The sequence below is a fragment of the Herpailurus yagouaroundi genome, unplaced genomic scaffold (assembly GCF_014898765.1).
Source record: "Herpailurus yagouaroundi ecotype Mexico unplaced genomic scaffold, PumYag 166, whole genome shotgun sequence".
Taxonomy (NCBI): Eukaryota; Metazoa; Chordata; class Mammalia; order Carnivora; family Felidae; genus Herpailurus; species Herpailurus yagouaroundi.
In genome coordinates, this window is record NW_024412407.1 from 25891593 (window position 1) to 25908053 (window position 16461).

Genomic DNA, 16461 nt, shown 5'->3' on the forward strand with positions numbered 1-16461 from the left:
AAATAAATAAATAAAATTGACATTATGTATTTTGAAAATGCATCAGTTTGCACATGCATAAAATCTTTTTTGTCATTGTAAACTAAGTATTAAGATAAAAATGTGGAATATAAGAATCAGAGAAAGTAGTTAGACAAACTTGATTACATGATTTCAGATGGAATTAGAATAACAGTGTTTTTCATCATCCTAGCAAAACATTCAAATGCTCATATAGCTTCATTTTGATGGCTTTTTCTTTCTTCCATAACCTTAGAAATGGTTAAAAAAAAAATAGTCTTGTTGGGGCACCTGGGTTCCTCAGGTTGTTGAACATCCAACTCTTGACTTTGGCTCAGGTCATGGTTTTGTGGTTTGTGGGATCAGGCCCCGTGTGGGGCTCGGTGCTGATGATGTGAAGTCTTCTTGAGATTCTCTTTCTCCGTCTCTTTCTGCCCCTTTTTTGTTTGTGTGCTCACTCTTTCTCTTTCTCTCAAAAATAAATAAAAATATTTTTGGTGAATTACATTTTTTATTGGAATGGTAGGAAGAGGTGGGCATTATGTATTAGTAATTTTCATGATATGGGGCATTAATACATAAGAATATTTCATTTTATTGATGATGCAGTACTAGTAATTTTTAAAGCTGCAAAATACTCAAGTAGCTAACTTTGAAAAATAATATATTTGCATTTTTATTAAATAAGGGATTTTTATAATATTAATGAGATTTAGTAACTGAAGTTACTAGCCATTTCCCTTAAAATTTACCAAGTTTACTATTTTGGCTAGTACTTCTAGTAATAGTGTATATTGTGTGAAAAATGTTCCTTCATAAATTTTTTTTTTAAGTTTGTTTACTTCTGAGAGAGAGAGAGAGCAGGGGAGGGGCAGAGAGAGAGGGAGAGAGAGATTCCCAAGCAGGCTCTGCACTCTCAGCACGGAGCCTGACGTGGGGCTCAAAATCACAAACTGCAAGATCATGACCTGAGTTGAAACCAAGAGTCGGAAGCTTAACCCACTAAGCCACCCAGGTGCCCCAAAAATGTCCTTTTTAAAAAATGTTTACTTATTTGTGTGTGTGAGAGAGACAGAGAGAGCTAGCCTGAGTTGGGGGAGGGACAGAGAGAGAGGGGAGAGAAAATTTCAGACTGTACTGCCAGTGCAGAGCTCAGCATGGGCTCAAACTCACGAACTATGAGATCATGACCTGAGCTGAAGCTAAGAGACGCCTCACTGACTCAGCCACCCAGGTACTCCTGAAAAATGTTCTTAAACTTTGTGTTTATAGTTAACGTTTGTTATATGCTTTTTAAACCTTTTTTGTCCGTTGTAATTGGCCTTAGTTTATATGTTCTGAACTCTTAAATAAATATCATGAACAAATGGATGTTTAGTTTTCTTTCATGTAAAAGAAATATTACTCCAGGCAGCGTAATGGTATTTGGAAGCTCCATGCAATCATTTGGAACCCAGGACCCTTTTGTCTTTCTTTTCCATCATTCACAGCCTGTGGCTTCCATATTCATGGTCATGTTAGCCTCCAGTTTAGCAGCTGGAGTTCCAGTGATCACATCAGTATTCTAGGCTGGAAGAAAGAGCTGGAGTAAAATGGAATACAGGAGAGGTGGTGATCAGTGGAGTGGGAGGAATATTTCAAGGCAAATTCAAAATATTATGCAATATCATCCATAAATTTTTAATTATGTCTGACTTATAGGGAAGGACCCTCTTTTTTGAAAGTGAATCATCCACATTATTACATTAGTGATAGCAACAATAATTCCTTCTTATACTTTAATACTTAAAATAATCTTCAGAAGTTGGATTGTTAGCCTAAAATCAACAAGAAATTGAATGGGGGTGGGGAAAGGCATATTTCATAATTAAGTTAAAAAACTAACCAAAGTGTACGACTGCAGAGCTATCACTTGACCAAAGCATATGTAAGGAAGATACAGGGATTTTAGTTAACCACAGACTCTTTTTTTTTTTTTTTTTTTTTTGGCTCACAAACTCTGTCTTAACAGTATGGTGTGTCTGCTGTAATGACAAACATCCATAGGCTGCATTTAAAAAGTATAATATTCTAATTATAGGAAATAATAATCCTTTTATATTTTGTCCTTGTCTTACTAATATCTATAATATTGTGTTCAATCTAACCACTACCTTTGATGAGGAGAACCGGCAAGTTAGAGGATGGAATGGTATACAGAGGAGGGCAGCCAAAATAGTGAACATGTCTTCCATAAGGGAGAAATCTTTTTTGCCTCATTCTTTGCCTTAGTCAGTTTGGGCTGCTGGTAACAGAATACCATAGACTGGCTGGCTTAAACAATAGCATTTTATTTCTCACATTTCTGGATCCTGGGAAGTCTGAGATCAGGGACCATCATGGTTTTGTTCTAGTGAGGTCCCTCTTTCTGCTTTGTAGACCGTTGTCTTCTTGCTATGTCCTCAGATGGCCGGGAGAGATCATCTCTCCCTGTCTTTACTTATAAGGATATTAATCCCATTCATGAGGTCTTTGCCCTTATGACCTAATTACCTCCCCATCTCCAAATAACATCATGTTGGGGATTAGGGCTTCAACATATGGATTTTCAGGGGATAGAAACATTTAGTCCATTGCATTTTCCATTGTAGTCCCTCTTTATAGCTAGTGCTTGCTTGGCATGTGGTAAGAAATTGATAATAAGTAAAAGGAGAGAGAATAAACATTTCATTTACTTAACTCATGAACTTAAATTGTTTTTTCTTACAAATAATATTCAAAATATTATGCAATATCATTCATAAATTTAATAATTCATAAATTCATAAATTCATAAATTTAATTTTTAGAGAAGGACCCTCTTTTTTGAAAGCTAATCATCCAGATACATTATTACATCAGTGCTATCAACAATAATTCCTTCTTAATTTTTTTTAAGCAATCTTCACACCCAGCATGGGACTCAAACTCAACCCTGAGATCGAGAGTTGCATGCTCCCCAGACTGAGCCAGCCAGGTGCCCCAGTTTTGCCTACAGTTTTACTCTGCGAAATTGTCTTCAGAATTTATGGTATCATTGTTCTCATTATCATCCTTGCACTCCTGTAGGTAATCTATGGAAGCTGTTTTGACATTCCTTAAGCATTTTTGCTTGACGTTATAAGCAGAGTAGTGAAACACTGAATAACTATGTAGAAAAGGAAATTAAAACCTTTTGGGTGTTAATCATCTTATGTTTGTGCCTGGAGGCAAATTGTACTTTTTTTCTTTAGAAATTTGGCATCTTTTATAGGAGAAGGGGTTACAACTTTTGTGCAGATTAATCCCTTTACCTTTGTGCTTAGAGATCAATGTATACTTTTTTTTTTCAGAAATAAGTAATCTTTTACATTTGTCATATGTATATATTTATGGTAATGAAGATTTTTAAATTAAAAGGTTTAATTTTAAGGTATACTTTTAGGTGGACGATGAAGATTTACAAGATGAACCTCTACAGATCACAGTTCTTGACCATGACACATACAGTGCAAATGATGCCATTGGTAAAGTGTACATTGATATTGACCCTTTACTCTACAGTGAAGCTGCAACAGTCATCTCAGGGTGGTTTCCAATTTATGATACCATACATGGTAAGGAGTATATTTTAAGAAAATAAATCATAGTTTTTAAAATTTATCCTTAAACACTTTTGTGCTACACGTGGTGGTTTTAAAATATCTTTAAAAGATGTTTTCTTTTTAATAGTCATAAAGTATTATTGGTAGAATTGTTATTTTTCTGAACATAATTTGAAGTAATTCCTTCTAAATATATGCAGTGTAGTAAGTTAATGCATTATTTAAAAATCATCTAACATTGGTACTGTGTTTCTAAAACATTTTCAAGTGGATAATGTTGATATTTTTCTGCTTAAAAATTCTTCAAGTTTTTTGTTGCCTAAAGCAGGGTTCTCAAAGTGTGGTCTGGGGACACCTAGGGGTCCCTGCACAGGTTCTATGAGGGAGATGAGAAATTTTAATATGATACTTACATGTCATTTGCCATTTTTATTCTCACTTTCTTACAAGTGTACAGTGGAGTTTTCTAGAGGTTTTATGATGTATGGTGTTACCACACATTGAATGCAGAGCAGAAATGAGAATCTAACTGTATTCTATTAAGCTAGACATTATAGAAAATTACAAAAATGTAACAGTGCTATTTTACTAATTTTTTTTGGTTTTCAAAATAGTTATTTTTATAAAAATGTTTATAGTAATATTTTAAAAAATTCTCAGCTTTAGTTTTAATTTTCATTCTAAATTTTAATTTTAATTTTAACATGGTAAATGTTGATACATGACCCATGTAAACAAAATCTCTTTGAGGTCTTCGATAATTTCTAAGATTGTAAAAGTGGTCCTGTCATTAAAACATTTGAGAACTGCCAGCCTGCAAATATACTGTTCTTTTAGAATGACAGATGGACCCGTAAAGAGCTGGCAGATGTTTCTGTCTACAGTCTAACATCTTTCTGCCTGTTTTACATTTTTGACCTGGCAATTCCATTGATAGTAGTTTCTTATCAGAAAATTAAGATGTTTGCTGAGATTTATGTAAGAGTATGTTTATTGTGATACTTAGATCCTATTATTATTTATTAATGTTTACAATGGTAAAATGTATTGGAAAAAAGGATTTACTTAAATAAATTAGAGCATATATAGACCATGAATTATACAGCCAGAACGAACTGCGTGTTTTAAGAATACAATGGCACAAGGAAATAAAAGGATTTGTGAAATTGTAAAATTTTATAGAATTCAGATTATAAAACATTATTATAGGATGATTCCATATTTGTTTAAAAACAAAAGAATTGCATATATGTGATATCATTGGATAAATTGGCAGAATACATAATAAAATGTTTATTCTTGGATAGTTTTATTTCTGGACTGTAATCCTATTTTTCTTCTTTTCCTCTTTTGCTTTTTTCTATGTAAATGTATTATCTTTGTAGTTAGGAAATAAAATCCAATCCCATAGTAAATTACCAATAAAACAATTGGTATTAATTGGAATTAATCTGGTTATTAATTGGTATTAACAATTGGAATTAATCTGGGCTTGCATTAAAGGCATGGCAGTATGAATGAATGAATTTTCTAAATATTTTATATTAAATACTGTTTATAATTGGTTTAGTATGTTTATGGACCCTTTGTTAGGAACATAATCTCTTATTATTATTTCAGTGGGTAAATGAGCAAGTCACTCTTAGAAGGCCTTCCTCAATAAGTATGAATTTGACATGAAGTCAGGATAGTCCAGTAAAAATATTTAGTGAATGTTAAGAGATAGAGACTGGGTCATTTTTATTTATTAGGTCATGTTGAAAACCCTTATTTTTGGAATTTCTTAGCTCATTTTAACTTACTACATTCATTGAAAAGAATTAAACTTCTTTTGTGTTAAATCAGATTCTTCCATTTGTTGTTAAGACCACTTACTCTGGGATCATAAAGATCTGACTTCTAATCCTGGCTGTACTACTTAACTAGTTACTGACACTATGCAAATTATTTAACTTTTATTAAACTTTAATGTCTTCCTCTGTAACATGAAGATGATAGTACTACGGAAATTGCCTTACTGGGTTGGTGTGAGCACTTTGAGATACTACTTATAAAGCATTTAGAATGTTATCCATGCTCATTTATTACCGTCATCATCGTCATCATCGCTGTCATCACTTTAAATGGGGCTCCTTTCCAGTTACACTTGATTCAAATAAGTAGAGACTTGTAATAGAAATGAAAATTCTATTCATTCTTTAGTGTATACATGTTCTTCAGAAAATGTAATAAATTACTTACAATGAACATAATTAGGAAACAAAGCATTGCTATTATGATTGATATGTTATTTTTAAAATTTTTTTTTAAGTTTATTTATTTATTTTGAAAGAGAAAGAGAGAACAAGTGGGGACAGACAGAGAAGGAGACAGAGGATCTGAAGTAGGCTCTGTACTGACAGTAGAGAGCCCAATGTGGGACTCAAACACAGGAACTAGGATATTGTGAACTGAGCTGAAGTCGGACCCCAACTGACTAAGCCACCCAGGCACCCTGATTAATACATTATCTTTAAATCATCAGTTGGCATTCATTTGCTGGATTATTTAATTGTGCTTTATTTTGTTAACGTAGAAACTTGATTTCCTTTTGAAATTCTAGGTATCCGTGGGGAAATCAATGTAGTTGTAAAAGTAGACCTCTTCAATGATTTAAATCGATTTAGGCAGTCATCATGTGGAGTCAAATTCTTTTGCAGTAAGTAAACACATTTTATTTCTCATTTAACAGGAAACTTAATTTTTAAATATAGGAAATCAAATATTTCATAAAGCTAATGGAAAACCTGTAATACTTTGGTTTTAATGCCAAAGAGAAAATTATTAATCTCTTAGAAACAATTATTGTAGCTCTGGGGACTATTTATCTGATTTTAAAGTAAATGCAACCTTTTTTTTTTTTTTTTTTTTGAGTTCATAGAAATTTTTGTTAGAATAGTCCATTGGGGCATGAGGTATGCTTGGTTATCATGCCTACGAAGTCAGAGGAGTTTGTGAGGCAGCAGGAAGGAGATCACTCTTCCTGACCCTACTCTAGCTTGTACTTCAGCCTCTACTCCAGACTCTGGAAGGAATCACATTAAACATTGCTGGTAACAGTTGCTTAATGCCAGTAGAAAGAGTGACTGGTGAAGATTTTGGATTCTTTCCAGAATTTTAAATAACAATCCATATATTAATGAAACAACTTAATCTTGTTTACTTAAATCTTATGTTAATAAATATTGGGTCCAAAGGTGGAGAATTGATTGCTAAAGCACCACATAATAATACAACTCTGAAATATCTAAGAATGACTAGAAACAAGTTTGAAAATACAGGTAGAATGTTTTTTTTCAGGAATGCTACAAATTAATTCATCCTTAGAGAAGTGATATCCTAGTGACTGTGGTCTGGAAATGCAAAATGTGCTAGCATTTGCTACAGTCCTACCTGAAAACCAAACAACTAAGGGAATAAGCCTACACCTGCCTATACTGTATGGTGAACAGGAAGAGTCCACAGTTCATCTAGGCCACCTATTGAAAGAAAATCACTGCCTTGCTGAACTGCTTATGTGTAAGCATGATATTATAAAACAGGTGACTCTGTATCTGAATAGTAGCATATGCTACCTTGATGTCAGCTGATTGTCAGTAGTCAGCAGCAACATAAGGGGAGATGGACTTGTACTTTCACAATCAATGAAAAAAAATCCCACACTCTCATATCTACATTTGGGGAAACAAATTTGATGAGGCTACATGTGTGACATAATTAGATTTATGCGGAATGGGCTACAATTAGATAATAGAGATATGGAGCCATTTGTGGTGGGTGGACATGTGTATTTTGAAGACTCCAGTGGCCTTGCCAAGCATTATTATTGGACACAAACTTATGGAGAAGCTTGCAGCCACTCATCTAATGCAAATTTTACTCTTGTCCAGTAGGGCAACCTCTGAAAAACAAGCTCTGAAATAATTTTCACATATCTTCATTATTTTCACAGAGATGAATATTTTACTGCTTATTAAATTTTTCTTTTATGAATTAGAACAAGTTGCTCTTGTCAAATGTGAAAAAGATATGACTGACTATAATGAACTATATATAACTGTCAAAAGGAAAAGAAAAATCCATTGTTATTTTACTGTAGTATAAGACAATATAAGATAGGAGCAAAGCACTCTAGCCAAACCTTGTGCTGCTATCCAAAATTCAATAGGCATCTACAGTTACAGTCCCTCAAGTGCCACGTAGTATGGGCTGGCATTGGCAGATGTGGGCAGTCACAACCAGCCTCGATTCATAGGATTGAAAACTCCTAAGTAGTTGAGTTAGCTTTAAGGCATGGATGATATCCATTTTAAGAGACTAGTTCGGTGTAGATGTTCTCAGGTTTTCCCCCGCCCCCCCCCCCCCTTTTTGTTGTTGTTTTTGTTTGTTGGTTTTAGGTTCTCCCCTTTTTGAATCTGACTAGATCTTATTTTAAATCTAATGACATTTGAAATTCTATATATTAAATGAGTTTATGTAGTATAGACTGCCGAACCAGTTGGCCACATGGCCATGGATTATTGGAAACTGCAGGGCTTTATGACTCCTCAGATTGTCAGAAAGGTAATAGTTTGATTTTTGAGGCTGCAATATGTGTTGTACAGAACTTTTTCAAAGTACTTTGAATAAAGTGTTTTGTATTCATTATCCACTTTCTGCCTATTTTTTTAATGATTAACCAGATGACTTTAATTTTGGTTTTTTAAACTTTGTATTGAATGCTGTTTAAGGTTGTCTATAGCTGTTTTCTAAATTATAAAAATACGATTTGTTTCTACTGTGTTTGCTGTAAGAAAGATGAGAGGTCTCATTAAAGAAAATGATTATTTCTAAGAATAATATGGAACTTAGAAGACTGATTGGAAGTATAACTATTATAATTACATTGAAATTAGCACAGTAAAAGGCATTCTTGTATTATATATTCAAAAGGTAAGAACTTAGTTGTAAATTTTTTTTAATTGAATTTAATCTTGTGATAAATAGAACCATAACAGGTAATTTCTTTTAACAGCAACATCTATTCCAAGGTGCTATAGAGCTGTAATAATTCATGGGTTTGTAGAAGAGCTTGTAGTCAATGAAGACCCAGAATATCAATGGATTGATCGAATTCGTACACCAAGGGCATCAAATGAGGCCAGACAGAGACTCATTTCTTTAATGTCAGGTATTTGAAAAAACAAAAACAAACTTTCTTACTGATTTACTTAACACTGTTACAATTTTTACTTCCTTTTGACATGCTACCTGAAAGTTAACAGTGAGGGCTATGAATTATGAATGACTGATTCCCTACCCTTGGCCCCATCTTCCTGAACATACCTGCATTGCCATTTTATAAGAGGAAGTCTGAACCAGAAGCTTGTATTTCCTTCTTAACTAGGTAGACAAAGGAATTTGTGCTCATAAAGTGGCCTGGTAGAAAGAACCCTGAGCAAGGAAGTAGGGAACTGGGTTCTAGTTTTCCTTCCTCTAGTATTTCTTTGTAGTCAGAGTTTAGGTAATCTGTCTAGAGTTTTTTGTTGCCTTTTCATAGTCCTTCTCTGACAACTTGGTGTAGCTCCCTGTATTTTTCCCTGACACTCTTACCCCATTATGTTTCTTTATTTTTCTTTGAAGAACTTGTTTACCATTTAAAATTTGTATGTATATGTAAATTTACATGTATATAAATTTACATATATATCCGACAATAAGTATAAATATTATGTTTAATAAATATATTTTATACTTACACATAATAAATTTGTTTTAAATATAAATTATAAACACCTTTATATTACATTAATATTACATATTAATGAATATACCAAACAATATTTATGAATCAGTATAAATATATTTATACCTAATATATAATGTTATAGTTACTATATTAAATAATATATCTTTTTTGTTCACCTCTGTGTTTCTAGCACTTAGAAGAAAGGAAGAATGCCAGGCACATAGTACACAACCAAAAATTATTTGGTAAATGAATGCATGAATGAGTGAATCTTAACTTGCCGCATCTGTAAAGTGCAACTAGTAATATCTTACCTCCCTGAAATGTAGGAGGCTGGAGCAGATAATCTTTTAGGTTCTTTTCAAGTTCTAAAAATCTGTGATTTTTTTCCAAGTCTTTTTTTATCGCTACCATATCCAGTCTTGTATCATGTAATGTCAAGATCTGAAGCAGAATGAGTTTTCTTCCTTTTTTTGTAGGTGAACTGCAGAGGAAGATTGGCTTGAAAGTACTTGAAATGAGAGGAAATGCAGTTGTTGGGTACTTACAATGTTTTGATCTGGAAGGCGAATCTGGGTTAGTGGTACGCGCCATAGGAACAGCATGTACACTGGATAAACTAAGTAGCCCGGCAGCATTCCTTCCTGCATGTAATTCCCCATCCAAAGAAATGAAGGAGTAAGTATGAATCAATGAATTGTTCTTATGGAGCTTTTTATCTTTTACCTATATGCTTTCATTTGATTTGAAATATTCTAGTAGACTTGTTTAACATACATTTTTCCCTGTGGTGATTGTTTTTTCCTTTGGTGATTTTTATTAAAGGTGACATGAAAATCTGAAGGTTAAAAGTATTTAGGTGTTCCTGATATTTTATTTATACTGTCTTAATATGAAATTCAAGTTAAGTAATGTAAAACTAAACTGAGTATTTCAGATCTTTAGACACCGTATATTTAAAGCTTAAAATGGGTATTTATGGAATTTTTACTTACTCTCTGGGAAATGCTTAAAACCCAGTACTATACTTGATCTTACTATGCTTATTAGCAACATAGTATAGAAAGAAGTATAGCAGGACAGGTTGGCCTTGTGTAGGGGTCTCAGATGTAAATGTCTACAGAGACCAGATAGTTTATATATATATATATATAAATAATCGAGTGTAATTAAATAGGGAGTACAGAGGACTGTGTAAAGCCCATGGTGACACTTTTTTTCTGTAAAAGGCTGGATAGGAAATATTTCATGCACTAGCCATACAGTTTCTGTCTTTGTTTATCAGGAAAAAAAGGAGTTTGTTGATTTTGATCTAAAGGAATTTAGACTCATACATTTTTAAAAAACTAAGCGTGATTCAACAAAATACTTTGGTTGGCTGGATTTGGCTTATGTGTTGTCATTTGTGTCTAAGGCAGAAGATTTTCAATATGGTGGTGATCTACAAGGAATTTTTATTTTTTATTCATTATTTTTTAAGTTTTTAAAAAATGTTTTTTAAATTTATTTTTGAGAGAGAAAGAGATAGCGTGCAAGCAGAGGAGGGGCAGGGAGAGAGGGAGGCACAGAATCTGAACCAGGCTCCAAGCTCTGAGCTCTCAGCATAGAGCCTGATGTGGGGCTCGAACTTGTAAACCACGAGATCATGACCTGAACCAAAGTCAGATGCTTAACTGACTGAGCCACCCAGGTGCCCTAAAAGTTTCTTTAAAAAAATTTTTTTCTTAGTGTTTGTTTATTTTTGAGACAGAGACAGAGCATGAGCAGGGAAGGGGCAGAGAGAGAGGGAGACACAGAATCAGAAGCAGGCCCCAGGCTCCAAGCCGTCAGCACAGAGCCTGACGTGGGGCTCGAACTCAACTGCAAGACCATGACCTGAGCCGAAGTCAGACGCTCAACCGACTGAGCCGCCCAAACGCCCCTAAAAGTTTCTTTTTTAAATTTATTTATTTATTTTGAGAGAGACAGAGACAGCATGAGTGGGGGAGGGGCAAAGAGGGAGGGAGAGAGAGAACCTCAAGCAGGCTCTGCACTGCACGTGAGATCATGACCTGAGCCAAAACCAAGAGTCAGATAGATGCTTAACCGGCTGAGCCACCAGGTGACCCTGGGAATTTTTAAAATGAAAGTTTTCGGGCCACCTGGGTGGCTCAGTTAAGCATCCAACTTCAGCTCAGGTCATGATCTCATAGTTGGTGAGTTTGAGCCCTGCATCATGCTCTGTGCTGACAGCTCAGAGCCTGGAGCCTGCTTTGGATTCTGTGTCTCCTTCTCTCTCAGCCCCTTACAGGCTCATGCTCTGTTTCTTTCTCATTCAAAAATAAATAAACATTAAAGAAATTTTTTTTAAATGAAATTTTTCTGTCATAATGATTGGGATGAGGAGGACGATCATGGTTGAGGACTAGAAATGGTGACTGTCCTACACACCAAGGGACAACTCTGTACAATGAAGACTTGTTGTTTTTTTTTTTTTTTTTTAAGTTTATTTAGAGAGAGAGAGAGCAAGCAGGGGCGTCGTGGGGGAAGGAAGAGAGGGAGGGAGACAGAATCCCAAGCAGGCTCTGTACTGTCAGCACAGAGCCCTGTGCAGGGCTTGAACTCATGAGATCATTACCTGAGCTGAAGTCACGAATCGGATGCCTAACCAACTGAACTGTTGGCGCACCTGGACTTGTTCTATCCTAAATGCCAACAGTACTTCCATTGAGAATCACTGATTTAGAGATTCTTGTAGATTAAGGATCACAAATTTTTCTTGGTAAATGACCAGAAGGTACAGGTAAATAATTTAGTCTTTGCTAAAATAACTACTCAACTTTGCTATTGTAGCATGAAAACAGCCATTGACAGTATGCAAATGAGTGAGTGTGGTTGTGTTCCAATAAAACTTGATTATTTACAGAACAGATTGCAGATTATTTACAGAACAGACCTGTAAGGTATGATTTGCTGACCCCTGCCCTATATTATCAGGGAGTCAGGATGGATTCTGTAGTCAGAAAAATCGAAATGCTTCCCAGTTTAGCAGTAGTCAAGAGAGGTTGACTAGAAAACAATTACAATCTTTTTTTTTCAATTTATTTTTAGTTCCAGTATCATTAACATACAGTGTTATATTAGTTTCAGGTGTACAATATGGTGATTCAACTTTTCATTTATTTTTAATTTTTTTTTAACATTTATTTATTTTTGGGACACAGAGAGAGAATGTGAGCCGGGGAGGGGCAAAGAGAGAGGGAGACACAGGATCAGAAGCAGGCTCCAGGCTCTGAGCTGTCAGCACAGAGCCCCACATGGGGCCCAAACCCAGGAACTGTGAGATCATGACCTGAGCCAAAGGCAGACGCTCAACTGACTGAGCCACCCTGATTCAACTTGTTTTTTAAGCAATATTTTTAAAAATGAGATTTTCCTTTTAGGCTTATTCTTTTTGTTTAATTATTTCCCTTCTGGTAGCCTTCAGTTATTTAGATTAAATTTTAGTCACAAGAGGGTGCATAGTATTCTATCTATTGCCTAATTTTTTTGGGAAATCCCTTGACAAGTGAAATAATTGTTTAAAGAAAGCCACTTATATTTTTAATGTTTATTTTTGACAGAGAAAGAGACAGAGCAAGCGAGTGAGCAGGGGATAGGCAGAGAGAGTGGGAGATACAGAATCTGAAGCAAGGTCCAGGCTCCATGCTGTCAGCACAGAGCCTGATGTGGGGCTCAGACTCACGAACCCTGAGATCATGACCTGAGCCGAAGTCGGATGTTTAACCTACTGAGCCACCCAGGCGCCCCTGTGAAATAATTGTTTTAAATAAACTGAAGAGTGAATTTGCTTTATATTCCATTTAAGATATGTCTTAGAAAGATATGAACTGCCTGCTACCACAGGTAAAGTCAAATTGCAGGTGTAACTTTTTGAGGGATTCAGGTTTTATTTTCATTTTCCACACCAAATTAAAGACCTGGGCCCCTCCTTCTCTTGCCACCCTCTAGCTTTATCTAAGTTGCCTGAAGGGGCCTGGCTTTGTAGCTGTGATGTCTGAAGTTTTCCTCTTTCCACTAAATTACTTAGTGGAAAGAATGCTGTATTATCTGTTGGTGTCTTAGGATGATATATTGATAGTAATGGAGTACTTTTTGCCTACATTCAGGAATAGTTCCATTAATGTAAGTCTTCTGGGATTGTGTAAGTGTTCTTATTTTCTAATTTTGTTGTAGCCATCTGCCTTAAATTGTCAAATATTCACACCATGAAGAATTTAAGTTGCTTCATTAAGATTTTCTGAAAGGCATCTTACTACCACAGTCATGCTGTTTAAAAAAAAACAAAACTAACTACTACTCAGGCTTCTTTATTTTAGCCACCTTCTTTGTATTTTTGATAATCAATTTGGGTGCTAGTTTAAATTGTTTTATGATTCAACTGATTGTAATAATTATAGATGTTTAATTATAACTGATTCTAGATAAGAATTTGATAAAAGGTAGTTTGGATTATATTCCTGTCTGAATGGATTTATTATTAGAAATGTCACTGAGGTATTATTGCAAGATAATCTTTCATACAGGAGACTGATAAGAATTAGAACTCCAAGAATACAGATGGTATTTGGGATTTTAATTAGATGTCATACATTGAAACTTTTACAATGTTCATTTTATTTTATTCATTTTATTTTACCTTTATTAATGGTGTGTTCTACTTCATTGGTTTATTTTTTTCCTTTCAGATGGTTAGTGTAATGCATAATGTAAATCTCTTTGATATGTCCTTGCTGAAGTATTTTGATGATAGAAAGTGCATTTAAATACAATTTACTGCTTCTCTACTTACAAAAAAAGGACTTTCTAAGAGATATTAATTGTAATTTCTCCTCTGTACATCCCTGATTCTTAGAATTTTTAACTTCATTAGTCACTTCAACAGAGAAAGGAAAAGCAAATAAAACCTCACTCAGTTGTTTGTATATACATAGGTCACCAATGAGATGTTTGATTTTTATCAGTTGTATTAAACACATTTTTAACTTAAACTAGTAACAAAAACAGAAACCTTGTTCTATTGTAAAATCAGTGATGTTTTCAGAAAGTAGTCCGTAGACTATGTGAAAGACGTATTGTTGCCCATTAATGATAGCTCATGTTTGAACCTTGACAGACTGTGATTGTTGGGAATGTTCACTGGCCAGTAAAAAAGAAAAGGCCAGGAAGAGTTGAGCTCTTGATCTGCTTTTAATTTGAATTCTAAAAAATGAGGATATATTTTTAGAGTATATTCACATTTGATTCTTTTTCCCTCATGCATGAGTGAAGGCAGTACGTAGTGAAATAATTGCTAATATGAAGTATAGGATTCTTAGTTTAATATGCCATTCCTACCATTCAACGTAACTGTGCCCTTTTAGCAAAATTTCCTCATGAAAATGTAAATATTATATGTGAATATGTATCTGTGTACGTGAGCTAGATATATCTATACATACATATAGATATGATCTTTCAGGATGTCGTTGATATCTTACAAAATTTCAATTCAGAATGTAGTTTAATAAATTCTGTTTAAATTTAAATAATATATTCTGTTTGACAGCTAGATAAAAATTATCTATATTGTTTTATTAATGTGTTTTGAAAAGCAATGTCCCCTTGCTTTGTTTTTTTTTCCCAGTGTAACCTGTTTTTTAAGCAATATACTTGGTGTGCTAAAATACTGGAATGTTTACATTTGCTTATATCCATTTCATTCATTTTTCTCTGTGCTGTCATTTCTCATATTCTTAAGTACCACTATTACAGAAACAGTTCTGTTAAATTTTCTTTATGGAAAAATATAATTAATTACATCCATTCAATTTCAGAAGTAACATAAGAACTTTATATTTGACTTTTCACTTTTATGGGTGTTTTGTCCCTAAAATACTGTGTAGTAAGTAAGCTTTATGGTGATGAAAACATTTTAAACATCTTAAAATACAAATCTTAGTCTTTTTCTTATTTAATGCCACTATTTCTGCTTGCTATTTTTCTTATTCACAGTCCTAATTATTATTATTAATCTGATCATTTAAAACTATAACTGTATCCTGTCAAGTTAGTATTTAGCTATTCTTTTTAAATTTTGACTTGTTTTTTGCATGTTGGAGATTAAAAATTCCTCTCCCCTAACTAAAGCTCCTTTGAAATTATTTTAACATAACTTTGCTATCTGTTGTATGTATTGTTTTCTTTTCTTCCGCTTTGACTACAAATTCCCTCAGGTCTCCGCTGGTTCATCCTCCAAGCCATGGATGCCGCTCGACTCACAACAGCCCAATTCACACTGCTACTGGCTCACGACTTACTCAGAACTTCTCTGTGTCTGTTCCCACTCTCATCTATACTGGTACGAGACTGCTCAGACTCCAGAGCTGGGGAAGGCAGGCCACAGGCAGCATGGCTGCCAAGGGCAGGCAGGCAGGCAGGTAGGCAGGTAGCTTAGGTTAGGCAGGTACCATCAGTCTTTTCCTTCTCCTCCTTTTCTCACTTGAAGTCCAGCTGCAGTGAAGAAATCCAGTATTTAGCCACCGCAGAGGTTCTAACTACTTGGAAGTGAAAGTGTTCTTCTAGCTTCCAAAGTCTCTTCCATAGATCCTCTAAGAACCCTATTGTATGTATGTATCCTGTAAGTTTTTAGGGCAGTCCTCTAGGATTTGCCATTATTTCTGCATTTGGTTAGAAATAAAATTGATTACTGGATTCTATATGAAATAGCTGGCAAGGCTTCTGATTTGCTTATTTTATTATGTATAAAACCTGTTACATAGTAGGGTCTGTTTTATTCTGTGGAAGAGAGCTTTGGAAAACAGGTAAGCAACTATTCTGTGTAAAATACAATTGTTCTGTGTAGCTGTATTCATTTTTCTCTCTGTTGTGTTTTTAGCTGTGGCACTCTTGATGCTATAGGATAAGGAAACATTTTTCTTTTGAAGATATCAGTGTGTGCAAATATAAAAACAATTGTGAATATTTGCACATACCATTTGCAGCATCATTTTTTCTTTTGTAACTTAAAAAAAGCATTGTTTATTTGAAAGTATTTTCAGTCATGTATTTATT

General features: G+C 34.4%; 1 protein-coding gene and 1 pseudogene across 25 annotated transcripts in view; both read left to right on the forward strand.

The window, feature by feature from the left end:
* The window catches only part of C2CD5 (C2 calcium dependent domain containing 5), a 103107-nt gene that overhangs the window by 20190 nt on the left and 66456 nt on the right, over window positions 1-16461 (forward strand). For 14 of the 25 annotated variants that reach the window (XM_040488657.1, XM_040488658.1, XM_040488663.1 and 11 more), the window contains exons 4-7: window positions 3443-3614; window positions 6205-6300; window positions 8656-8811; window positions 9849-10047. In XM_040488657.1, coding sequence (XP_040344591.1) covers window positions 3443-3614; window positions 6205-6300; window positions 8656-8811; window positions 9849-10047 — 623 coding nt within the window. Of the gene's footprint in view, window positions 1-3442; window positions 3615-6204; window positions 6301-8655; window positions 8812-9848; window positions 10048-15623; window positions 15749-16461 lie in introns of those variants that run through there. The other 11 variants (XM_040488667.1, XM_040488671.1, XM_040488669.1 and 8 more) reach the window with 2 other exon arrangements.
* LOC121038986 (leucine-rich repeat-containing protein 34-like) lies at window positions 6572-8288 on the forward strand (annotated as a pseudogene).